At 40.8% G+C, this 18,410-nt stretch overlaps 2 protein-coding genes and 1 long non-coding RNA gene across 3 annotated transcripts in view; 1 reads left to right on the top strand and 2 right to left on the bottom strand.

Moving 5' to 3' along the window:
- The window catches only part of LOC135939216 (netrin-1-like), a 45,233-nt gene extending 37,595 nt beyond the window's left edge, over nucleotides 1-7,638 (bottom strand). Inside the window, exons 1-2 of the mRNA XM_065483474.1 lie at nucleotides 7,331-7,638; nucleotides 2,516-3,020 (exon numbers count right to left, since the gene is read on the bottom strand). Of these exons, the coding sequence (XP_065339546.1) occupies nucleotides 2,516-3,020; nucleotides 7,331-7,548 (723 nt within the window). The 5' untranslated portion in view covers nucleotides 7,549-7,638. The remainder of the gene's footprint in view (nucleotides 1-2,515; nucleotides 3,021-7,330) is intronic.
- A 3,378-nt stretch (nucleotides 7,639-11,016) lies between these two features.
- Nucleotides 11,017-14,391, bottom strand: LOC135940417 (uncharacterized). Its single transcript, XR_010574852.1, has 2 exons — nucleotides 14,037-14,391; nucleotides 11,017-11,946 (listed from the first exon to the last, which is right to left on the bottom strand). It is a non-coding gene; the product is annotated as an uncharacterized LOC135940417 (long non-coding RNA).
- A 1,322-nt stretch (nucleotides 14,392-15,713) lies between these two features.
- LOC135938779 (cytochrome b-c1 complex subunit 2, mitochondrial) lies at nucleotides 15,714-18,327 on the top strand. The gene is made up of 6 exons (XM_065482700.1): nucleotides 15,714-15,876; nucleotides 16,010-16,158; nucleotides 16,253-16,876; nucleotides 17,432-17,657; nucleotides 17,828-18,049; nucleotides 18,104-18,327. Exons 1-6 carry the CDS (start codon nucleotides 15,841-15,843, stop codon nucleotides 18,188-18,190), a joined length of 1,344 nt encoding a protein of 447 aa, XP_065338772.1. The 5' UTR covers nucleotides 15,714-15,840; the 3' UTR covers nucleotides 18,191-18,327.
- The last annotated feature ends 83 nt before the right edge of the window (nucleotides 18,328-18,410 follow it).

Below are 18,410 nucleotides of genomic sequence, written 5' to 3'. Positions count from 1 at the left end.
AAAAGGAGGACGCCCGTAATAAAGCCATGCACCTTTAGATCTCGACGAGAGGAATCTATATTAAGCCATAAAAAACGATCAAATGCTCTGCAAATTAACGAGAGAATTTTTATTGCCTCTTTTTAAATTCTCTGTTTCAAGTGGGACCAAAAAAGAGTGCAATGTGTTGTAAAATGTCGAAATAAACAACTGCTGAAACTAATTTTTATAAGGGGAAAAATATTTTTCGTGGATATATGAATATGAAAATTCCGAGGAAATAATTTTCAAAACCCAGTGCGGAAACCCCACGAAACACCGCACATCCTAAAATAAATTGCTGCCGGTCTTGGGGTGGATCATCTCCGCCACCCTTAATCCCTTGTCACTCTCCCTGCGCTGTCTGGCACCAAGCTGTCTCTCGTTTGCGAGTGTAAATAAATCAAAATGTGTGACGGCCTGAGCACCTCCGCCGCGCTGCTGCACAGTTTGATTTATACTCGCCCTGAACCAGTCAAATAGCCAAAATATGCACTAAGGACAACAATCATTTGGGACTCGGTAAAAAAATGGATTCTGCCTGGTTTCATTGAATCATTTATCAAAAATAACAATTAACAATAGTCTAGAAAACGTCTACTCGACAAGTGGGCGGAGTTTTTTATGTGAATGGCTTGCGACAACTCAGAAAGACAAATCACCTAAGAACGCCTCTACGTCGAGACCAATAAAGGGTCAACTCTAAAACAATCTTCCTTCCAATTTTTCTATTAAGAAGTTTAAGAACTCAAACAACGTGTAAACAACAAAATTACCGAAATTACATGCAAAAGCGATGTTGTGCTGAAATGCCACGAAATTATCGAATCCGGTTCGCGCATACAACTTTAGCATATAGTTTGTGGATTTTTAGAGTTTTTGCAGACCACAAATTACGGCCGACGCAACGCTCTCCTCTCTAATTTAAATGCCTGTGTAAGAACTTTGCCCAGCAGCCTGTCTTCAGAGCTGCAAAGTGCAAATAAATCTTTGCCAATCTCCGCTATTATCCTCGTGCGGATTACAGATTTTAAGCGGCCATTCGCGACTCCTTTTTTGGGTACGAGCCCTGTAGCCTGACCGCCGAAAAGTCGCGCGGGAAGAGAAGAGAGAGCGGCTATATAGCGCGCGTGAGAATACCACAATCGCTTCAACAATGAGAAATTTACTCATTGTCAGGGTCCACCGCAGGATTTTATTCAGCCGGATTTAACCTTTGATGCAGACTAGATGCTTAATACAAATTTCTCAACATAAAAAAAAAACGTTCAGGGTTTTGGAGCAATATACAATCTCCAAAAAATTATGCAAGCTTGAATTTTTCGAATATTTTATGTTTTCTCACCGCTGACGTCAGTGTCGGATTTTTTTAAAAAGCAAAAATTCTTTTCACCATAGTTTTTAATTTGTAACGCCTTCTTTTTTTAAACAAGTAATTTTAGGAAAATATCCTCTGATTTGGCGTCTTTTTTGTGGGGGTAATTTTAATCAAAAGCGTTCATCCAACTAACGTTTTTTACCTTTTAGCTGTAAAATAGATAGGGTTGGAACGATCGACTATATTTCCTGCGTCTGGTTTGCCGTTAGATACCAAAGGAGCATGAATCACGCAATTTTATGACTGTTAAGCCACACTAAAAATCGTTTAGAATTGACTATTGGAGCTCAAAAACCGTCTAAATTGCTTTTAGAATCCTGATAAATATCTTCAAAAGCGGAAAATGGTCTAATGTTAGATTTTTTGCAAAATTAAATTTTACAATCGATTTTTGATAAGGTGTTAGTCATAAAAAGGAAAAGTAAGTTCAATATTGATATGTAATCAATTTAGACACGTAACTATGGTTTTTAATTCATTATAATCACGTAAATTAAGAAAGAACCATAAATTTCTTTGTGCTTACTTTTGTCTTTTTTTTATTTTATCACGGAAAGAGATAAGGCTAATCCAAGTATGAGCAATGCATTTTGTGTTGAAAGATTGTGTTGACGTTGTTTAGCTGACTTCCAAGTTTTGGTATAGATTTGCACCATGAAAAATATCGGTAAAACTTGCTGAAAAAATGAAATTTTTACTTTTTTGACAGTTTAAATCGAGCAAAAGATTTGCGACCTCTTGATAATGTGATCTTATAGGTAACTTATAAGCTAAAAATGAGTATAATCAGTCTGATAATCGTCAAAATGAAACCTAAAACCATCTTTAAATATTCTCTTTTAAAAAATAAATTCGTCAAAATTTCCCAATATGACTCAAGGTTTAGAAGTAAACAAAACTGAGAAGAAACAAACAATTTGATCATAAAATATCAATTTCAGCACACAAAAAATGGACAATGTGAGTTGAATATCATATTCAGCTAAATATTATTCTTTAAAAACTGCATTAAATTTAACTGAAACACCATAAATAAAAATTTCGAATGCATTTGCATCTACCAACACTTTATATCACTTAGTAAGGAAAATTCGTGATTTTCAATTGAAAGGCACTGACCTGAAGGACGGGGCTGTTGTCGAAGTCGGCAGCGCTGGGGCGGCCTTCGAGGGTGCTGAAGGCGACGCGGGCTGCAACGCTGTTAGAACCAAAGTCCGCGCGGTGCACGTCGACGCACAGCGCCTCCTGCTCGTTAGCCTTGGTGATGTTGGCCCTGGGCGGCTTGCCGTAGTCCTTGCGGCAGGTGGACGAGTAGAACTGGAAGGTCTGCCACGTGTTGCCGTAGTCGACGCTTTTGTAGATGGCCATCGAGTCTGGCTTGAAGCGGCGTGCGCAAAACTGCAGGCTGATGTAGGTCAGCTCGTAGGTTTTGTCCAGCGACAGCACCAGGGTCACGTTGTCCTGATAACCGTACGGGTGGGCCTGCATCGGCTCCGATCGCCAGCACGTCAGGTTGTTCGGGTTGTTCAGGTCGGTCAGGTGGGTGGCGGGGTGCGCCAGCTTCGCCTGGTTCGCGTCGCACACCTGGCATGCCTCCGCTTTGCCGCCCGTAGACTCGCAGTACCTGCCGACACACCGAAAGGCTTGTTAATCCTGCCTGAAGGGTACGTATGAACCGGAGTTTGTAATATGCAAATGAACGTGCTGGTATGTTACTGCAATCTAAATAAAGTCAACAAACGGATTTTATGCAAATGCCATCAAGATATAATATGTCTGGCGGGCAAGGCAGATAAGAATCAGCAGGTGGCGCCAACAAGTGGCTACTGCCTGAAGCGTGACTTCAATTTAGGTTGTAATAATTTCGTCCCTTAAAAATTGGGAGTTGTTTTGTGGGGTTTTAATTCAAATTTATTGTCATTCATCCGCTTTGTTGAATACCGCCAGTTGGCAAACTTTTATCCTGTCGGAACGCTTTTTCCTTGCGCTTTTCGCGTTCAGATTTATTAGGGCTTAACCGGCGTAACAGCGCACTTTGTGTCTTTTTCGAATTACATGGTAAACACGAACAAACAGTTTTTGCTTTCGCTCGCTCTTCGGAAAACAAACTTTTGCATGGCGGAGAGAGAAGGGAAAAATTAGCAAAAAGCCGGGAATCGTTCCCTTCTACTTTTAGTAAAATAGCCTCCTCGAGCTAAAACGGTTTGTTTGCGTCAACAGACACACTTCTTTTCTGCCTTATTTATATACAAGGGCGCGCGGTACAGGGGACGGAATTTTTTTATAGTTGGGGATGCAGCAGGAGATTTATTTATTGAATTTTCCCAAGTCGGGCGGCGTGTCTCCCCGGCGTAGCAGCTTCCAAATCCTCTCTATTCCTCTACATTTAGTGCCTCTTTCACTCCGCAGCAAGATAAAAATAAATAAAGAAGAATCAGCAAGTTAATGCTGCATGGCAGCAATACGCAACCAAATTTACTTTTTGCCTGCTCTCTCGCGCGCACTGTCTGTACGAACAAATGGCCCATAAATTGGGATCAAGAGCGCTCGAGCAGCGAGAGCAATGCCAAACTCGTGCGGATAATGGAGGAGCCATTGAGCGTATTTCATTCGCGTTATAAGCGCTTGTTTATTGACTCGCGGCCGGCTGGCGAGAGATTTGCTTAATTACTTTGATAACTTTTAAACGGTTGCGATAATTAAAAGTGTCTGCGTGAACTAACTTCCGCGATAGCGCGAGGGTGTGTGGACACGGAGTGAAACCGCTGGGCTGTTCGGTTTGGTTTTTATATTCCGGCTCACTCATTCATCGTGATGTGCACTGCTGTGAACGTAAACAAGTAAAATCACACCCACGAGCCGTGTGTATTTTACATGCTGCTCTCGGAATCTATGCTTAAAACACGTTTAGCAGGTATTGCAGGACGTGCTGGACCAGAAAGGGCGTTCACTTATTTGCTTTGAAACCCGAAAATTTAAAAGGAGAATAATGAATGAATCCGCATGACTGTGCTGTTCGTTCCGTGACCGACCAACACTCGATCTGCGGCTGAAAAAATAGCGTGTTGTAGACAATTGCAGAGCGGGGAGTTTTTCCACCGCGGCGGTTCTTCCAATTTTCAAAGCGTAGTCACAATCGGCCCTTTTCTTATTATCTTCCGGCATCACGGAAGGATATAAAGGGGGGCAAACACTGCGCGCGGTGGATTTCGAGCAGCTCAGGGCACGTTTTACGACCGCGGGCGCGTTTTTTCCATTTTCCCATCCGCTCTTCTCTCTCGGCAAAAGGCGGGAAATGATCGATTCGTGTGTATGTGTGTGCGCGACCGGCCAAATCCTCTCCGTTCACTTTTACGGGTCAAACTGGAATTGGCTCCAATTTTTTGCATTCACTCTCGTCCCTCGCCACTTCTTTCCTTTATTGACAGCGACAGCATAAACTCGGATTGCCTCAAGATCCCTTGGGCGCGGAATTTATCGGCCCAGAGAGCCAAATTTATTCGAGCCGAAGCTTTTTTCAATAAATCGGCTGGAAAATGAGCAAGTTTTGGTCTCTGGAAAGCGCTTCACAGCGCAGGTCCTCGCGGCACTAGTTAGCCCGTACGTGATTTGAATGTCAACAAGGGGACCGAAAATATATAATGATTAAAATAAAGAGAGCAAGAAAAAGGGAACTCTTTCCGATCCTCGCCTCGCTGGCTGCCGGCTCACAAGTGAATAAATAAAAATAAAAGCGACGACGAGGAAGATATTGTGCCGTCGAGCTCGTTGCTTGCGCGCCGCGCTCACCCCCAAATCAACTGATCAAACAATTTGCCCTCCTCTGCATTTTCCGGCGTCGTTCACGGCGAATGGAATGGGGAAAAAGGTACCCAATGAAGCAATAAGCCTCTCGCGCATATTTGCATGTCGGCAGGGGGAAAATGCAAGACTTTTTGCTGCCCAATCAACTTAAGTGTCTAGTAAAAATATTTATATTCCGTCTCCAGTAAAACGTTCAACACGTTGAAGGCGTAAAAAGGACCATCTTTTCGAGCAAAAAAGGTGAACAATCGAGCTGTAAGTACAATAATGCGTGGCATTGTTTTATTTTTAAATTAATTAATTTTGAATTTGAGCATTCCTTTATTTAAATAGATTTTACAATGGCTACTCCAATAGGGGAACAACTATAGGAACGGAAGGCTAAAATAACTGAAAAAATGTATTTGAAAATTTTTATTTAATGTGGATACTCCTGATTCATTTTCAAAGCCACAGCAACACTTGTTTGTCAAATAAAAAGGTAGAGTTTCGAAAAAAACATGTTCTCCATCAATCAAGTAATATTTCAACACATATTGGACATGAATTTCCTTCTTGGAACTGGGAGCAAATAAGTTAATTACAGCATCTGCCGCTGATCGATTGAGCGCGGAGCTTTTTTGCTAAATTGTACAACACAATTGCTATATCGGCGCAGCGCAGCAGTGATTACATATATTGTCGCTGTTGTGTTCAATCGTGGAAGCGGCCAAGCGGAAAACAACAAAACTCTTTTCTCATACGCGCTGCACACGCAATTCCGTTTGTCCCCACAGCTGCGCAATCGCCTTTCAAACCGAGTAAGGCGATTGAAACCAAACTTGCTCTCACGCACGTGCAATTGAAACATCTCACACACAATTAGTGCTTTTTGTTAGCTCTTAGAATTTCAATCCAGTCCAATACGGCCGGTAAAAAGTGAAATTGGAATGCGTGCCATTCCCTGCTGCATGCGTCTCGAGATTTAATTATAAATTCTCATTTCTGGAATAGCTCCGTGCAGGCAAATGCAAAGATAATGATTTAATAACTGGACGAACATTTCTTGTGAATTGTTCGAGTATAAAAATAAATAACAATTCAAACCGTACCAGAGCTGGAAAGATATATGAGCTCATTGCTGCGGAGTCGGCCTTAATTTTGAGATTATTCGGTTTGGGAGACATCATGTCATCGTCGTGGGGCAATAAATTACAATTTAATTTAATTGACCGTGCAGCAGTGTCACCGAGAACACAAAAAGCAGCGTAAATCATGACGACTTTTGTCCGCTTGTCGCCTAATCATTTTCCAGAGGCACGATTTCCCATTCACCTTTTTCTTCGCGCGTCTTGACACAATGGCTTACGCCTGCGATAAAATTATTCTCACCAATTCGACGAGTCAACAAAACGCCGAATGTGTTAATTGGCGCCCCTTTCTGCCCGGCACGGAGCCGAAACTCAAACAAAAACTCTCCTTCTGCGCGCAGTCAAATATCGCACGGCCCAATTTGCTTTGGCTTGACCCAAAAAGGGCAAATATATAAATTTCATCTGTAGAAAGGGGCAGCAATTATTCTGCATCAATAAAAAAGCACACAAAATTTTAAATACACTTTTTGTCTGGCTCTCTAAATAATTTTGTCATTGTGTTGCCTCTTATATCACTTTGCGATACAATACGTCATTTTGCACAACTATTAAAAAAGAAATTACTTTGTTCGACCAACGAAGAGAAACAAGTCGTCATTCTTTAGCAGTGTAAGTATACCAGTATACTTTAAAGTTATAAAATGCCTCAAGACGTTTATGTAGCAGAAAATGTCGAAATTGTTTGTCGAAGGTATATATAGGAATAGGAAACCTGCGCCGCTTTTGCATAAGAGATTTCCCCAACTCTAATTAAACGTCGGAGCCATATGTCGGTTAAAATCCTTTTACACCATCATAGTTTTAATTGATTTCAGTGATTTACTGAATTAAGATGTTAAATTCGATTTCGTTAAACAAAGGTGTCTGAGCGAGCTTTGAGGACAAATAACGAAATAACTGTGGGGTTGCAAATTCAAGTGCTCGGAATGCTCGAAATGCGAGTTCCGCGGCCGATGGCAGTCGTCGCATTCCTGGCCGAAGCGTCCGACCGACTCACCTGGTGGGCACGGCACCGCAGGTACTGGACGCAAGTACGGTGCGTTTGAAGGCTGCGTTGACGAAGTCAGGGATGCACCTTCTGGGCCTGAGTTGGGCGTTGTCCTCGTAGCACGGGTCGGCCGGCTCGTCGAGGAACATTTTGGAGCGGAAGTCCTGCTCAGCGGCCGAGGCGGCCACGGCGGCCACGGCAACCATCATCAGCAGCGGGGCTCGCATGTTTCTCACTCGGGCATGACACGTGCGCACGTGAGCGACGCACTCCGCGTCCCAATACTCACTGACACAGCTCGCAGCATCAGCGTCTGCTCTGCTCGCAGCGCGCGGCCCTCCCTCCCCGGCCGCCGCCGCCGCCGCAGGCTCCTCCTCCGCTGCCTCGGCCGGCCGGCCGCAGATGCAGAAGAGATCCAGAGACACGGCGGCCGGCGAACACCTGTTCCAAGGTTGTCCACCCTGAATGAAGTGAGAATGTGCACCCGGAATGTGGTGAGCGCCCAGTGGCGGAACGCTCACCGAATCTCAGGCCCGTCCTCTCAGGGGCACTACGCAGACGTACCCTGAATCTCTTCGTCAGGGCTCGAAGTAAAATTCTTGCAATCCTCCGTTTGAAATTTATCTAAAAAATTTCCTGTAATTTTATTTTGTGATAGAACCAAAATATACTGAAAAATTACCCGTCCTCTAAAAGTTGAAATTTGTGAGCCGACTTTTTGAATTTACAAAAGATCAATGAGCTAAATGTATCAATTAAAATTTTATTATTAACTCATTAAACTCCTTCAATTTGGACATGAAAACTCTAGCGATTCTATATACGTTTGATAAGTAGCAATCTCGTTCAATTCAAGTACCCTGGCAGGTTTGAACCAAGCCTGGTCAAAATTTTTCGATACACAGCATTGCTATCTACTTTAATTATCATTGCTCAATTTTTCGAAATTGATATACGCCGTGTTTGTCCAATTTAGGTAAAATTTGGTTTACTGACTGTTTTTGATAAAAATTTCGATTTTTTTTTGCAAATTATGAACAACCTCGCGTGCATCTGCCTTCGTAGGCATCTATCAACAATTTTAAAACATATAACAAAATTTGCACAGATTTTGTTGCCCGACTTAACCTGAACATTCCTTAACATTTAATTTCAAATCATAATTTTCTTGCTGTTCTTTTTAAACATGAACAGTAAATTGGTTTTTGAAGGAATTTGAATTTTTCCCATTTGATAGTATGATGAATTGAATCTTTACTTCTGTCAGTAGTTGTTACTGTCTTTGGATATTTTGTCTTTCATTGCGAACTAAATGAAACCCAAGTGAATATTTTTCAAATTCCACCCTAGATAGTAATTTTCTTTAGAAATATTCAAAATATTTGACTTTAAACAAAAATAAAAAACATCCCTAAAACCACATTACAGGTTAAATTGAAATTTTGCTCTTTGTTAGACCATATACTGTACCAATAATAAAAATCTTCATTTAGCTGTTTGAAAATTCGGAAAAAAATCTCTCATATTCCCATTTTTAAAAATTCCAGAATTTGATTACTTTGCTACTTTTGTCAGTACCGTCCGCAGAATTTAAAAAAAATACAGTAAATTATAAATTAAACAATTAATTCTAGAGAGATAAAGATTTTTTTTCATGAAGCATCGTTTCTCACGGATTCACTCTGCACTGCGTTTTTGTTTTGCATTAGCAGCATAAAACTTCTATTCTCTCCGTGACTCGGATCTTCTCTTGGGAAAACTCTAGCATAGCACTTTGTTGTTGACAAAATGAATATGAGGGGGTGAAAAACTCCATTCCTCACGTTTCTATTGTGGTTTAAGCTCTAAATCCCTACATTTATTTAAGCTGCTGTTGATCTTTTGGATGCCCATTGTGTTCAATTGTACAGCAGAAATCAGCTTTGAATCGATGTTTTTCCTCAATCCTGTATCAAAGAAACTTCTATTAAATGAAAAAAAACATGACTTTGAGGTTAGCGAATCAGTCCCATGTGAGTTGAAATACAGATCAAATTTAAGCTTAATTGAGGAGACACACACACGAAGCACGGAGTCTCATTCATCTACCGAGATCCAGCTTTGGCTAACGTCAGCTAAAGAAGTTTTAGTCAGAAAGAGCAGGCAGGCCTAGAGCCAGTTTTGCGAGGAGTTATTTGCTTTTCTGCTGGCTGTGCGGGCAAGCACTAAAACAGTGTGCGACGTGAAAAGTTATCCAACCATTACTCTCCGTTTCCTGCACAGCATCGTAATGAGAGACTGACCAAAGTTATTTTATTTTATCGGAGGCAATTGCCTGTGGCGTAAACAACGCGCGCGAGGGGTTGATCGCTGAAATGAGAGATGTTTCCAAATGCGGAGCGAGTTTGTTTCGCAACATTCCTTAAAGACGATTAAGATACTGATCTTAAGAAAGCAGTGCGCGTTTGAGTCCTGCAAATGAATGAACGTCTTAATGAGACCAAAGCTCACGTGAAAGTTGTTTGCCATCTGCACTCGCAGTTGGTCTGAAAACATTTAACGATTTGAATTTTTCCTTTTTAAATATTGAGCGTCCGGGGAATATCAAATCAGAGAGAATATTAACTGCTGTGACAATTTAATTTGCATCAACCGCAACAGCACTGAGTTACGTGCCACCTTTACAAATCGAGCGCGTGCATTCAGTGCACGTCGTTCCCGTTGCAGACTGTGGAATCTGGTACGCCGTTCCCGTGGCTGCTGGGTTGCTTCTTCCTCTTCTCACGTGTGTGTGCATTCCGGCGGCGCAAAAAGCAGCAGCGCGCAGTCAAATTAAATAGTGGCAATCGCTGTAGCGCTGCAAAAGGCGACCTTTTTATGCACACACCGCACCATCCATCGTCGTGCGCTTTTGCACTCGAGGCTTGAGCGACCGCCAGTCGGCGAAAATTATCGATCTCGCGTCGCTCTCCTTTTATCTCGCGCCGCGAATGTCTTTTATCTCTGTTCGCCCTTTGAATAAAAGGGTTTCCTGACTCCTGAGCGCAGACAACAAGCACCGAGAGAGCACGGCACAGTTCTGTTGTCGGTGCTGCGGTGCCTAGACTCTCTGCTGCGCATGCAGAAGAGATAAGACACACACTCGGAATACAAACTGTTGTGCACGGACTTGGCAAATTAAATTTCATCCTGGCATAGAAATAGCAGCAAGTGGGAAATAGTTTCCTCTCTCATGATTTGAAAATGAACTCGCACCAACATTTATTTCATTATGTGAATTATTGAAAGGGTCGGGAATTTTAGATATTTTTTAATGCGCAGTAAGAGCGGATATTTCCAAAAAATTAATTAATTCGCAATATTGGACAGTTTTTGCTAAATCTGTTTCAAGAAAATTTCTTTTACTTAAAAACATTCTAAGGAGTCGCAATGTTTTTTACGTTAAAATATTGACCATTCAACTTGACCTAATAACTCTTAATTAAAAAATAATTACTCAAAAGTAAATAGACTGTTTTTATGAACAAATTTAAAAATTATTTATTGTTCTAGATCTTACACAGTCTTCATAGATTGAATTATTTTATATTTTTGCACTCTTTAGTCAGTCATGGAGTTAGTGCATTTCTGATATTTGCCTGCTGCTTTGAAGCCATCGATAATTTTTACGATTATATATTTTAAACGGATCAGGAGAGCTGGGAAGAAAACACGAGTTTTAAGAAACAATAATTATTTGTTGACATTTTATTATACTTCCACATATTTTTGAATTGCCTTTATACAGATTAATATAATATACTTAATTGGATCAAAAATCCAGCGTCAAGAGCAAGCATTGAAGTTTCCAACTAGAAATCCAGAGCCCGAGATTAATATAAATGCATTCTTGCATTGAAGCAAGGTGAACATTTTTGAAATGTGTGCACTCATATACACTTTGAAAATAATTGCATTGCAACATAAGTTGGATGATTCCTGCATTGAAATCAGCAGCGAGTGCACGCCCGAGATAGCGACATCATCAACCAGCGGCTATTATATTCCCGCGGATAATCCAGCCTGCGTTATCTCTGCGGTGAGCGTCGGGTTAAAATATGCGCGCGCCGTGAGTGTGTGTGTGTGTGTGTGTGCATGCAACGCGCTGATAAAAATGCAAAACGATCGTTACGCGCGCACGGAGACGGGCAAATAAACGTGCTAATTAAAATAAAACAACGCTTTGGCGAATAAACGAATCTCACGTAAGCTCACATTTAAAAGAGGTATATTTATAACTACTTATTATGCATCTGCAGACTAGCAATCGTCACGTGTTGACTAAAAACGCTTTGGCACACGCTCCTCTCTGTCTCATTTCCCTCTTCTCGCTTGACATTAATAAGACAAGCAGCTCAACGTTCGTTGGCCACCTTGGCGCACAGGGGGCTGTTGCCCTTGGCGAACAGGGGTGTGCCGAGGAAGGCCACCGCGATCAGCATGGCATCGTCCGGACTGAAGTAGCTGCCGGTGCCGCTATGGTCGCGCGCGATCATCTCTTGTACGTGCTCCTTGTCGCTTCGCAACCGCTGCAGCACCTCGTGGGCGCGTTGCCGCTGCCCTGCTGGACACTCGCCGTGGGTGATGTGATGGACGGGCAACATTTTCTGCAAAAAAACATAAAAATTCTAAATAACGCAAGCAAATATCAAATAAAAATAATTAGCGAAAGTTATTAATACCAAGTTAATCTCTCGCCGCAGTAAAAGGCAAAAGATAAAAAATGCTAGAGCATGATGTGATTAAATAATGAGAGATTGAATTCAAATTTCGTTCCTTACAATCTGTTTTTGGACTGTAATTTTGTAATTTATCTGAAAAACAAAATCCAACCCACCGAATTTACGAGAATTCTTAATCACGATTGCCTGCACGCAAACGCCAAAGCAGTGATCACAAACCAAATATAAAAGCGGCAAAACTCTACAAGAATGTCGCTTCCACCCTCCTTTAAAATTCACAAGCCTCAAATTCCATAAGAAATTTGGAAGCTCCCTATTTCCAGACAATTCTTGAAGGAAAAATTTTATAAATTTTTGTAAAAAGGTTGTCAAAGAGAATTTGTAGCAAACAGTGCGCCATGAATTAACCTCCAAAATTTGATAAATGAAGCAAGGAAAAGAGACAAATACGTTTTTCCACGGGCAGTAAAATATCCAAATAATTTAATAATTGCAAAGTGTCTACTTTTTTCTTTTTTTTTCATTATTAAAAATTTCTGGAATGTTGGTAGAAATAATTGCTGATGTCTTTTATGGAAGGGAGAGACAGCAAACCAACTGTAGCTATATAGAACATTATTATTCCATCTTAAGCTAAAAAACTACGTTTCAGAAGCCCAATATTGATTGATTTTTATTTTTCCATCTAAATTTAGACGTTCTCAAATATGAAAAAATATTTATTATAAAGCAAGAAATTTCAACAAACAATTTAAGAAAATGCACTTTCTTTTTTACAATATGCTTGAATTTAATTTTTTTAATTATCCGAATGAATGCAAGAAAAAATTACCACGGATTAAATTAAAATTAATATCAATGGTAAAAATTTGAGAGGAAAATCAGGGTTTTAATTTTATTTACTGTTTCGTCATTTTGGCTCAATGTTTGTTTTTTGGTCCAAAATATTCAATTTAAGCAAAAATAATGTTTTTAAGACGAATTTTACAAGTAAATTAAAAAATCAGAATTAAATGACTGGTAGAAAATAGTCGATGGACTAGAAATCTCATTGCTACAATCGACTTTTATATTTTACTCAATTGACTTACGATTTCATCCAAAGCTATTTTAGTAAATTCTAAAATTTGTCTAATTTAGTTCATATCATTTCGCAGCAATTCTCCATAAATGGGTTAATTTTTGGTACAAAACCTTTTCTTTGTTAATTGATGATTTTTAAAATATAAGTTTTGATTTTCTCTTTTAAAATAATTTGAATGTGATTAACTATTTTTCTTAAAAAAGTGGCATCGATATCTTAACTGGTAAAAAATGGCACAGTGCGTCGTTTTGATAATCCCAAACATGTCATACATGAAAAATCTCGAGTAAACGCTGATGTTCAGAAGTCTGAAAGCGGGTTGTTAGAGTACGAAACGTGCCGTCATCATCTGCGTTTGAAGAGTGAATTGGAGCAAATTGAAATTTAACGACTTGCGCTGACGTCGCCGCTAGTTAAAAAGCGACTGTTTGGCTATGCAACCCGCGTTTTTGCCGATCACAGCGGGTTGCATACGCGCTTGCCTGCAGTCAGCGTCAATTTCCTGTCCTCCGCCGACCGACCGGGTGGAATTTTGAAAATTTTGACGTCAAGCTCGTGCGGCATCCGGCTCACGCAGAGTATTTGCTTTGCGTGGAAACGTAATCCGACGGCAGCAAGAAAAGTGCACACAGCGACCGATAAATGGCAAGCTGAGCGGTGTCGGACCGGCGCGAGCATTATTGGACTTCATGAAAAGGCAGCAGCTGCGCGTTCAAAAGCTTTTTTCGCCGCTCGCCGCTGTGACTCACTGCCACTCTCATTAAATCTATCAGCTATATCTTGATCAAGACCAGCTAAAATTGCAATTTTGCGAATAAAACCGAGTTAATTATATTTGTTTTAAGAGAAAATTCAAGCCAAATTTTAATATATGATTTTTAGCTTTAAAAAATGGTTTCTAAGTACAATTAATTAATGAGATAATAATTACCTTATCTGCTTGAAAATAATTTCAGTCTTGAAAGCAAATTTGGCTGACTAGCGTTGCAGGATCTCCAGCCCCCGGCCTCTATATCACAATATGCGACTGTCAAATTTCGGCAGATAATAAATATTTCTCGCAGGCCGAACGCAAACACGGCTGTTCCTCTGCTTTGCTCTTGGCTCTGGCAGTCTGGCTCGCGCACGCGTCTGCTTTGTCACACGGCGAGGGGTTGAATTAATTAAAATAGAGCGAGCACATGGGGGAGAATCACGCGTGCGGCGGTGGGGCGGCGCGGTCACATGACCCTGCTGCCATATCTACGTGATGTTTGTGTGTGATGACTGCTTTTTCGCTCCACGCTCCGCACAATCTGCTGCAGCTCTCGTACACCCGCGGGGCAGCTGTTAATATTTAATATATGTGCCACGAATTAGCTCGTGCGTAAAAAAGCTTGACGAAATTGTCTGGCCCATGAGGCTTAAATAAATAATTTACAATTTTGAAACAAATTGAGCAATTTCACTCATTTATTAAACAATTAAAATTTGAAATTCGGCATTTATTTCCAACATGCCAATTTAAAACAAATTTATTTACAAATTTAAGGCAAAAACACATGCTATCCGTAACGCAGTTTTAAAGAATTTACTATCAAATTTTTTAATACATTTTTGAATTTTCTCCAATTTTAAGCAAGATCGTGTCTTGGAGAATTGTAATAAAAATTAGAGAAAAAATCAAATAGCAAAATAATAACGTGCAGTACCTTCTGCAATGCTAATTAGGGCACAGACCGATATGAGGATGTCTTGGTCTGACAAAAAAGGAAGTTAAAAAACAATTTATAAAAGTTTTCTTAAAACTTTTGTTCATCTAACGAAAGTTTAAATGATGTAGTCTCTTTGTTTACTTTCCTTTCTTACACTATGAAACTTAAAAGAAGAGCAATTTTGTTCCTTTCTTTTTAAGGAAAAAACGCAGGAAAGGACATACATATACAAATTTCGTCGATGATGAATGCAATCTATTTTAGAGGACACCAGATAAACTTGTTGTGTCATAGATGTAAGATGGAACAGGATTGAAAACAATTTTTAAATACAATTTTTTTTATTTCCCTACACGACACAAGTTATCAATTTATGATATTGTAAGAAAGTATTAAAAATAATCACTTTAACATATTTTGTTTTATTTACTCTGTCATAATACAATGACACATTTTTAAAAGAGAAATTCACGTGAATCAACTGTAAAACTCTATCACATTATTCATCTATATCAGGAGAAATTCCAAATTTAGAAATTAAGAGTTTTTGGAATTTTCGGATTTTTTAATTAGGATTATTCACTATTAACTTCAAAAATTTTTAATATTGGTAAAAAAAATTGAAAACAATCCTGCACTGACTGGATTTTTACGATATTTTCTTATTTTATATAAGGGGAGATTCGCCTAGAGTTTAAAAAATATTTATTCATTCTGAGCTTAATTTCTATAATAATAAAATTATAAATAAATTCATAATTCATGCAAATTATTTATGTATTTGATACGTCGTTTTAATAATAAAATGATATCTAGCATAAAAATAGTAATCATATCACCCATTGCTTCCCGCCACTTGTTGAAGTTTTGAATTTTGGCGCCGCTGTGCCTGAAAAGTGGGCTTGTCACTCGGTTTCTTCTTCCATCGGCTGTCCTTTCCGATTCGAAAAAATCTGGTCTGCAGACATATTTGTCTACGGCAGGTCGAACTTTCTTTGAAAAAGGACGGTTTGAGCTGCAAATTGAACATCCCGGTCCGCGATGGCTTCGAAAACGCCTCTGTTGCGAGCTATTGCGGTGAGTTTATTCACGGTTGGCCCAAATCTGAAGGGCCGTCAAGGTCGGAAAAATCAATCTGCTTGTCCGGCAAATTTTCGCATGAAAATTTTCACGTATTGGTTGGTAAAATAACGTCTGAATTTTTGTGCAGCAACGACAGTATGCAGCTGGACAAGCTGCGGCCAAGCCCCTGCAGGCGGCAGCCTCGCAGGACGCTAAGACGACCGTGCTGCCCAACAAGCTGGTCGTCGCCTCCGTGGAAAATAACTCTCCACTTTCCAGAGTTTCTGTCTTTTTCAGGTAAGAAGGGCTTTGTTTTTGTAATAAACAGCACCTTTTAAGTATTAAAAGCAGAACATTTTCTAACTGGGAACTTACTTCAAAAATCTTTCAGAGCGGGCTCCCGTTTTGAATCGTCCGAAAACCTGGGTGCCGCACACTTTCTAAGAATCGTGGCTGGATTGGCAACCAGAGGCGCCAGCCACTTTGCCATCACGAGGAATCTGCAGCAGCTCGGCGCCAACCTAACCTGCCAGGTGGGCCGTGAGCACATCGCGTACACCCTGGAGGCGACCAACGACACCATTGAGCCAACCCTCAATTTCCTACTTGAAATCGCCTCAAAGCAGGCGTTCAAGCCGTGGGAACTGTCGGACGCCGTGCCCAGGCTGAGGTATGAGCTCGCCGGCCTGTCTGCGCCGGCTAAGGCCGTCGACCTGCTGCACCAGGCAGCTTTCCGCAGCGGCCTCGGCAACAGCCTATACGTCGCCAAACACAACATCGGCAAGCTCAGCTCCGAGACGATGCAGCACTTCGTCAACCAGCACTTCACAAGCGCCAGGTGCGCCGTTGTCGGCGTCGGCGTTGACCAGGAGCTGCTCGTACCGGCTGCCCAGTCTCTGGCGCTTGACTCAGCCAATGGACCTGCCGCCGTCAAGCCCACCTTCTACGCCAATGAGCTGAGGCGTGACATCGCTTCCAACTCAGCCTTCGTCGCCATCGCCACCCAGGGAGCCAGGTATAAACACCCTTTTTCACTAAAATGTTGCAATGGGAACAATTTACTCATAAATTTTTTGGAAAAACTTGCCTATTGAACCAGAAACATCCAGCTCTCTATTTTTGACTATTTTTTTCACAAAAATTGTATCTAAATTGGAAGAAATATTGACCTTTTCAGTCATTGCAGTTTTGATAAAGGGGCTATTGTAATCAGAAAAAATTCCCAGCTGGAGTAGTTTGTTATTAATGAATTACCAAGAAATTGTTTCACATATTTATTTCATAAAATTGGCTGAAATTTTTAAAAAAGTCAAATTGCTTTTAATCAATTCTTATTGTATTTGCAAAAAATGTACTTTTGTATCAAAGTTTTTGTGAGTGAACCAAAATTCAACATTTTGAAGTGTAATTTTGCATTTATTCAAAGACGAAAGAGCTGAACCATTTTTCTAAAGTATTCGTCACTTATTTTCCAACAATTTGTAGTAAAATAATGAATATTTTATTTCCATCTGATAATTATTGTCTGATTAAAATCATCTGACCAAAATATTTTGTTATGCTCCTGCAGTGTGTCTAACGCCAAGGATGCAGTGACGTTCGCCCTGCTGCACAAGGTAGCTGGAGCCGGCCCCTCAGTGAAGTGGAGCAATGGTGCCGCTACTTCCCCTGTGGCCAAGGCGGCAGCCGCTGCTGCAGAAAACGAAGTAATTGCTGCCTCAGCCTTCAACACGAGCTACTCCGACGCTGGCCTCTTTGGTGCTGTTGTTGCCGCCCCTAGCAATGTTGCTGGAAAGGTTATATCATTTTTCAAAAACCGCTGAATTCCCATCATATATTACAAGAAAAATTAAATTGAACTGTCAGTTTAATCATATCCAGTTTTGACTTGAAAGTTTTTATTTCCTACTTTGAGACTGTTTAATTGTAAAAATTTTAATATCTGAATAAATTATTTTTCGCCTAGGCTGTTGAGGCCGTGGTGAGGAGTCTGCGCTCCCTGTCTGTGTCTGATGCCGACGTGAAGCGCGCCAAGAGCCAGTTGAAGGCTCAGCTTCTGCAGGAAACCGAGACCGGCAGTGGGCTAATCGAATCGATTGGCCTGGAAGCTGTTCTCCGTGGCTCTGTTGCTCCTTCCTCGCAGGTGTTGGGACTTATCGACTCTGTGTCCACCGCTGATGTTGCTGCTGTAAGTTGGTTGAATGCGATTCACTTCTGTTCTGAGCGTGTTTTTGTTCCGCAGGCTGCCAAGAAGGTTTCCTCGGGCAAGTTGGCCATGGCTGCCGTCGGCAACCTCAGCCAGGTTCCCTACCTCGACCAACTCAAGTAGACCAACGCGGCAGTGCATTTCACTCGGGATAGGCTCCTCCCTGTTGTAGGTGATGTTCAGCAAATTTCAACATTCACGTCTAAATCAGCAATGTAAATTATTGTTTTAAGTTAAATAAATGACAAAGTCTGTTACTAGCTCACTGATTTTTATTAAAGGACCTTAAAATTTTCTAATTAAAATTGTTCTGTCTAATAATTCAATTTATGGTTTGCCCGGT

Source organism: Cloeon dipterum, chromosome 3 (genome assembly GCF_949628265.1).
Source record: "Cloeon dipterum chromosome 3, ieCloDipt1.1, whole genome shotgun sequence".
Classification (NCBI taxonomy): Eukaryota; Metazoa; Arthropoda; class Insecta; order Ephemeroptera; family Baetidae; genus Cloeon; species Cloeon dipterum.
The sequence above is the reverse complement of the archived record's forward strand: the minus strand, read 5'-3'. Positions and strand labels throughout refer to the sequence as shown.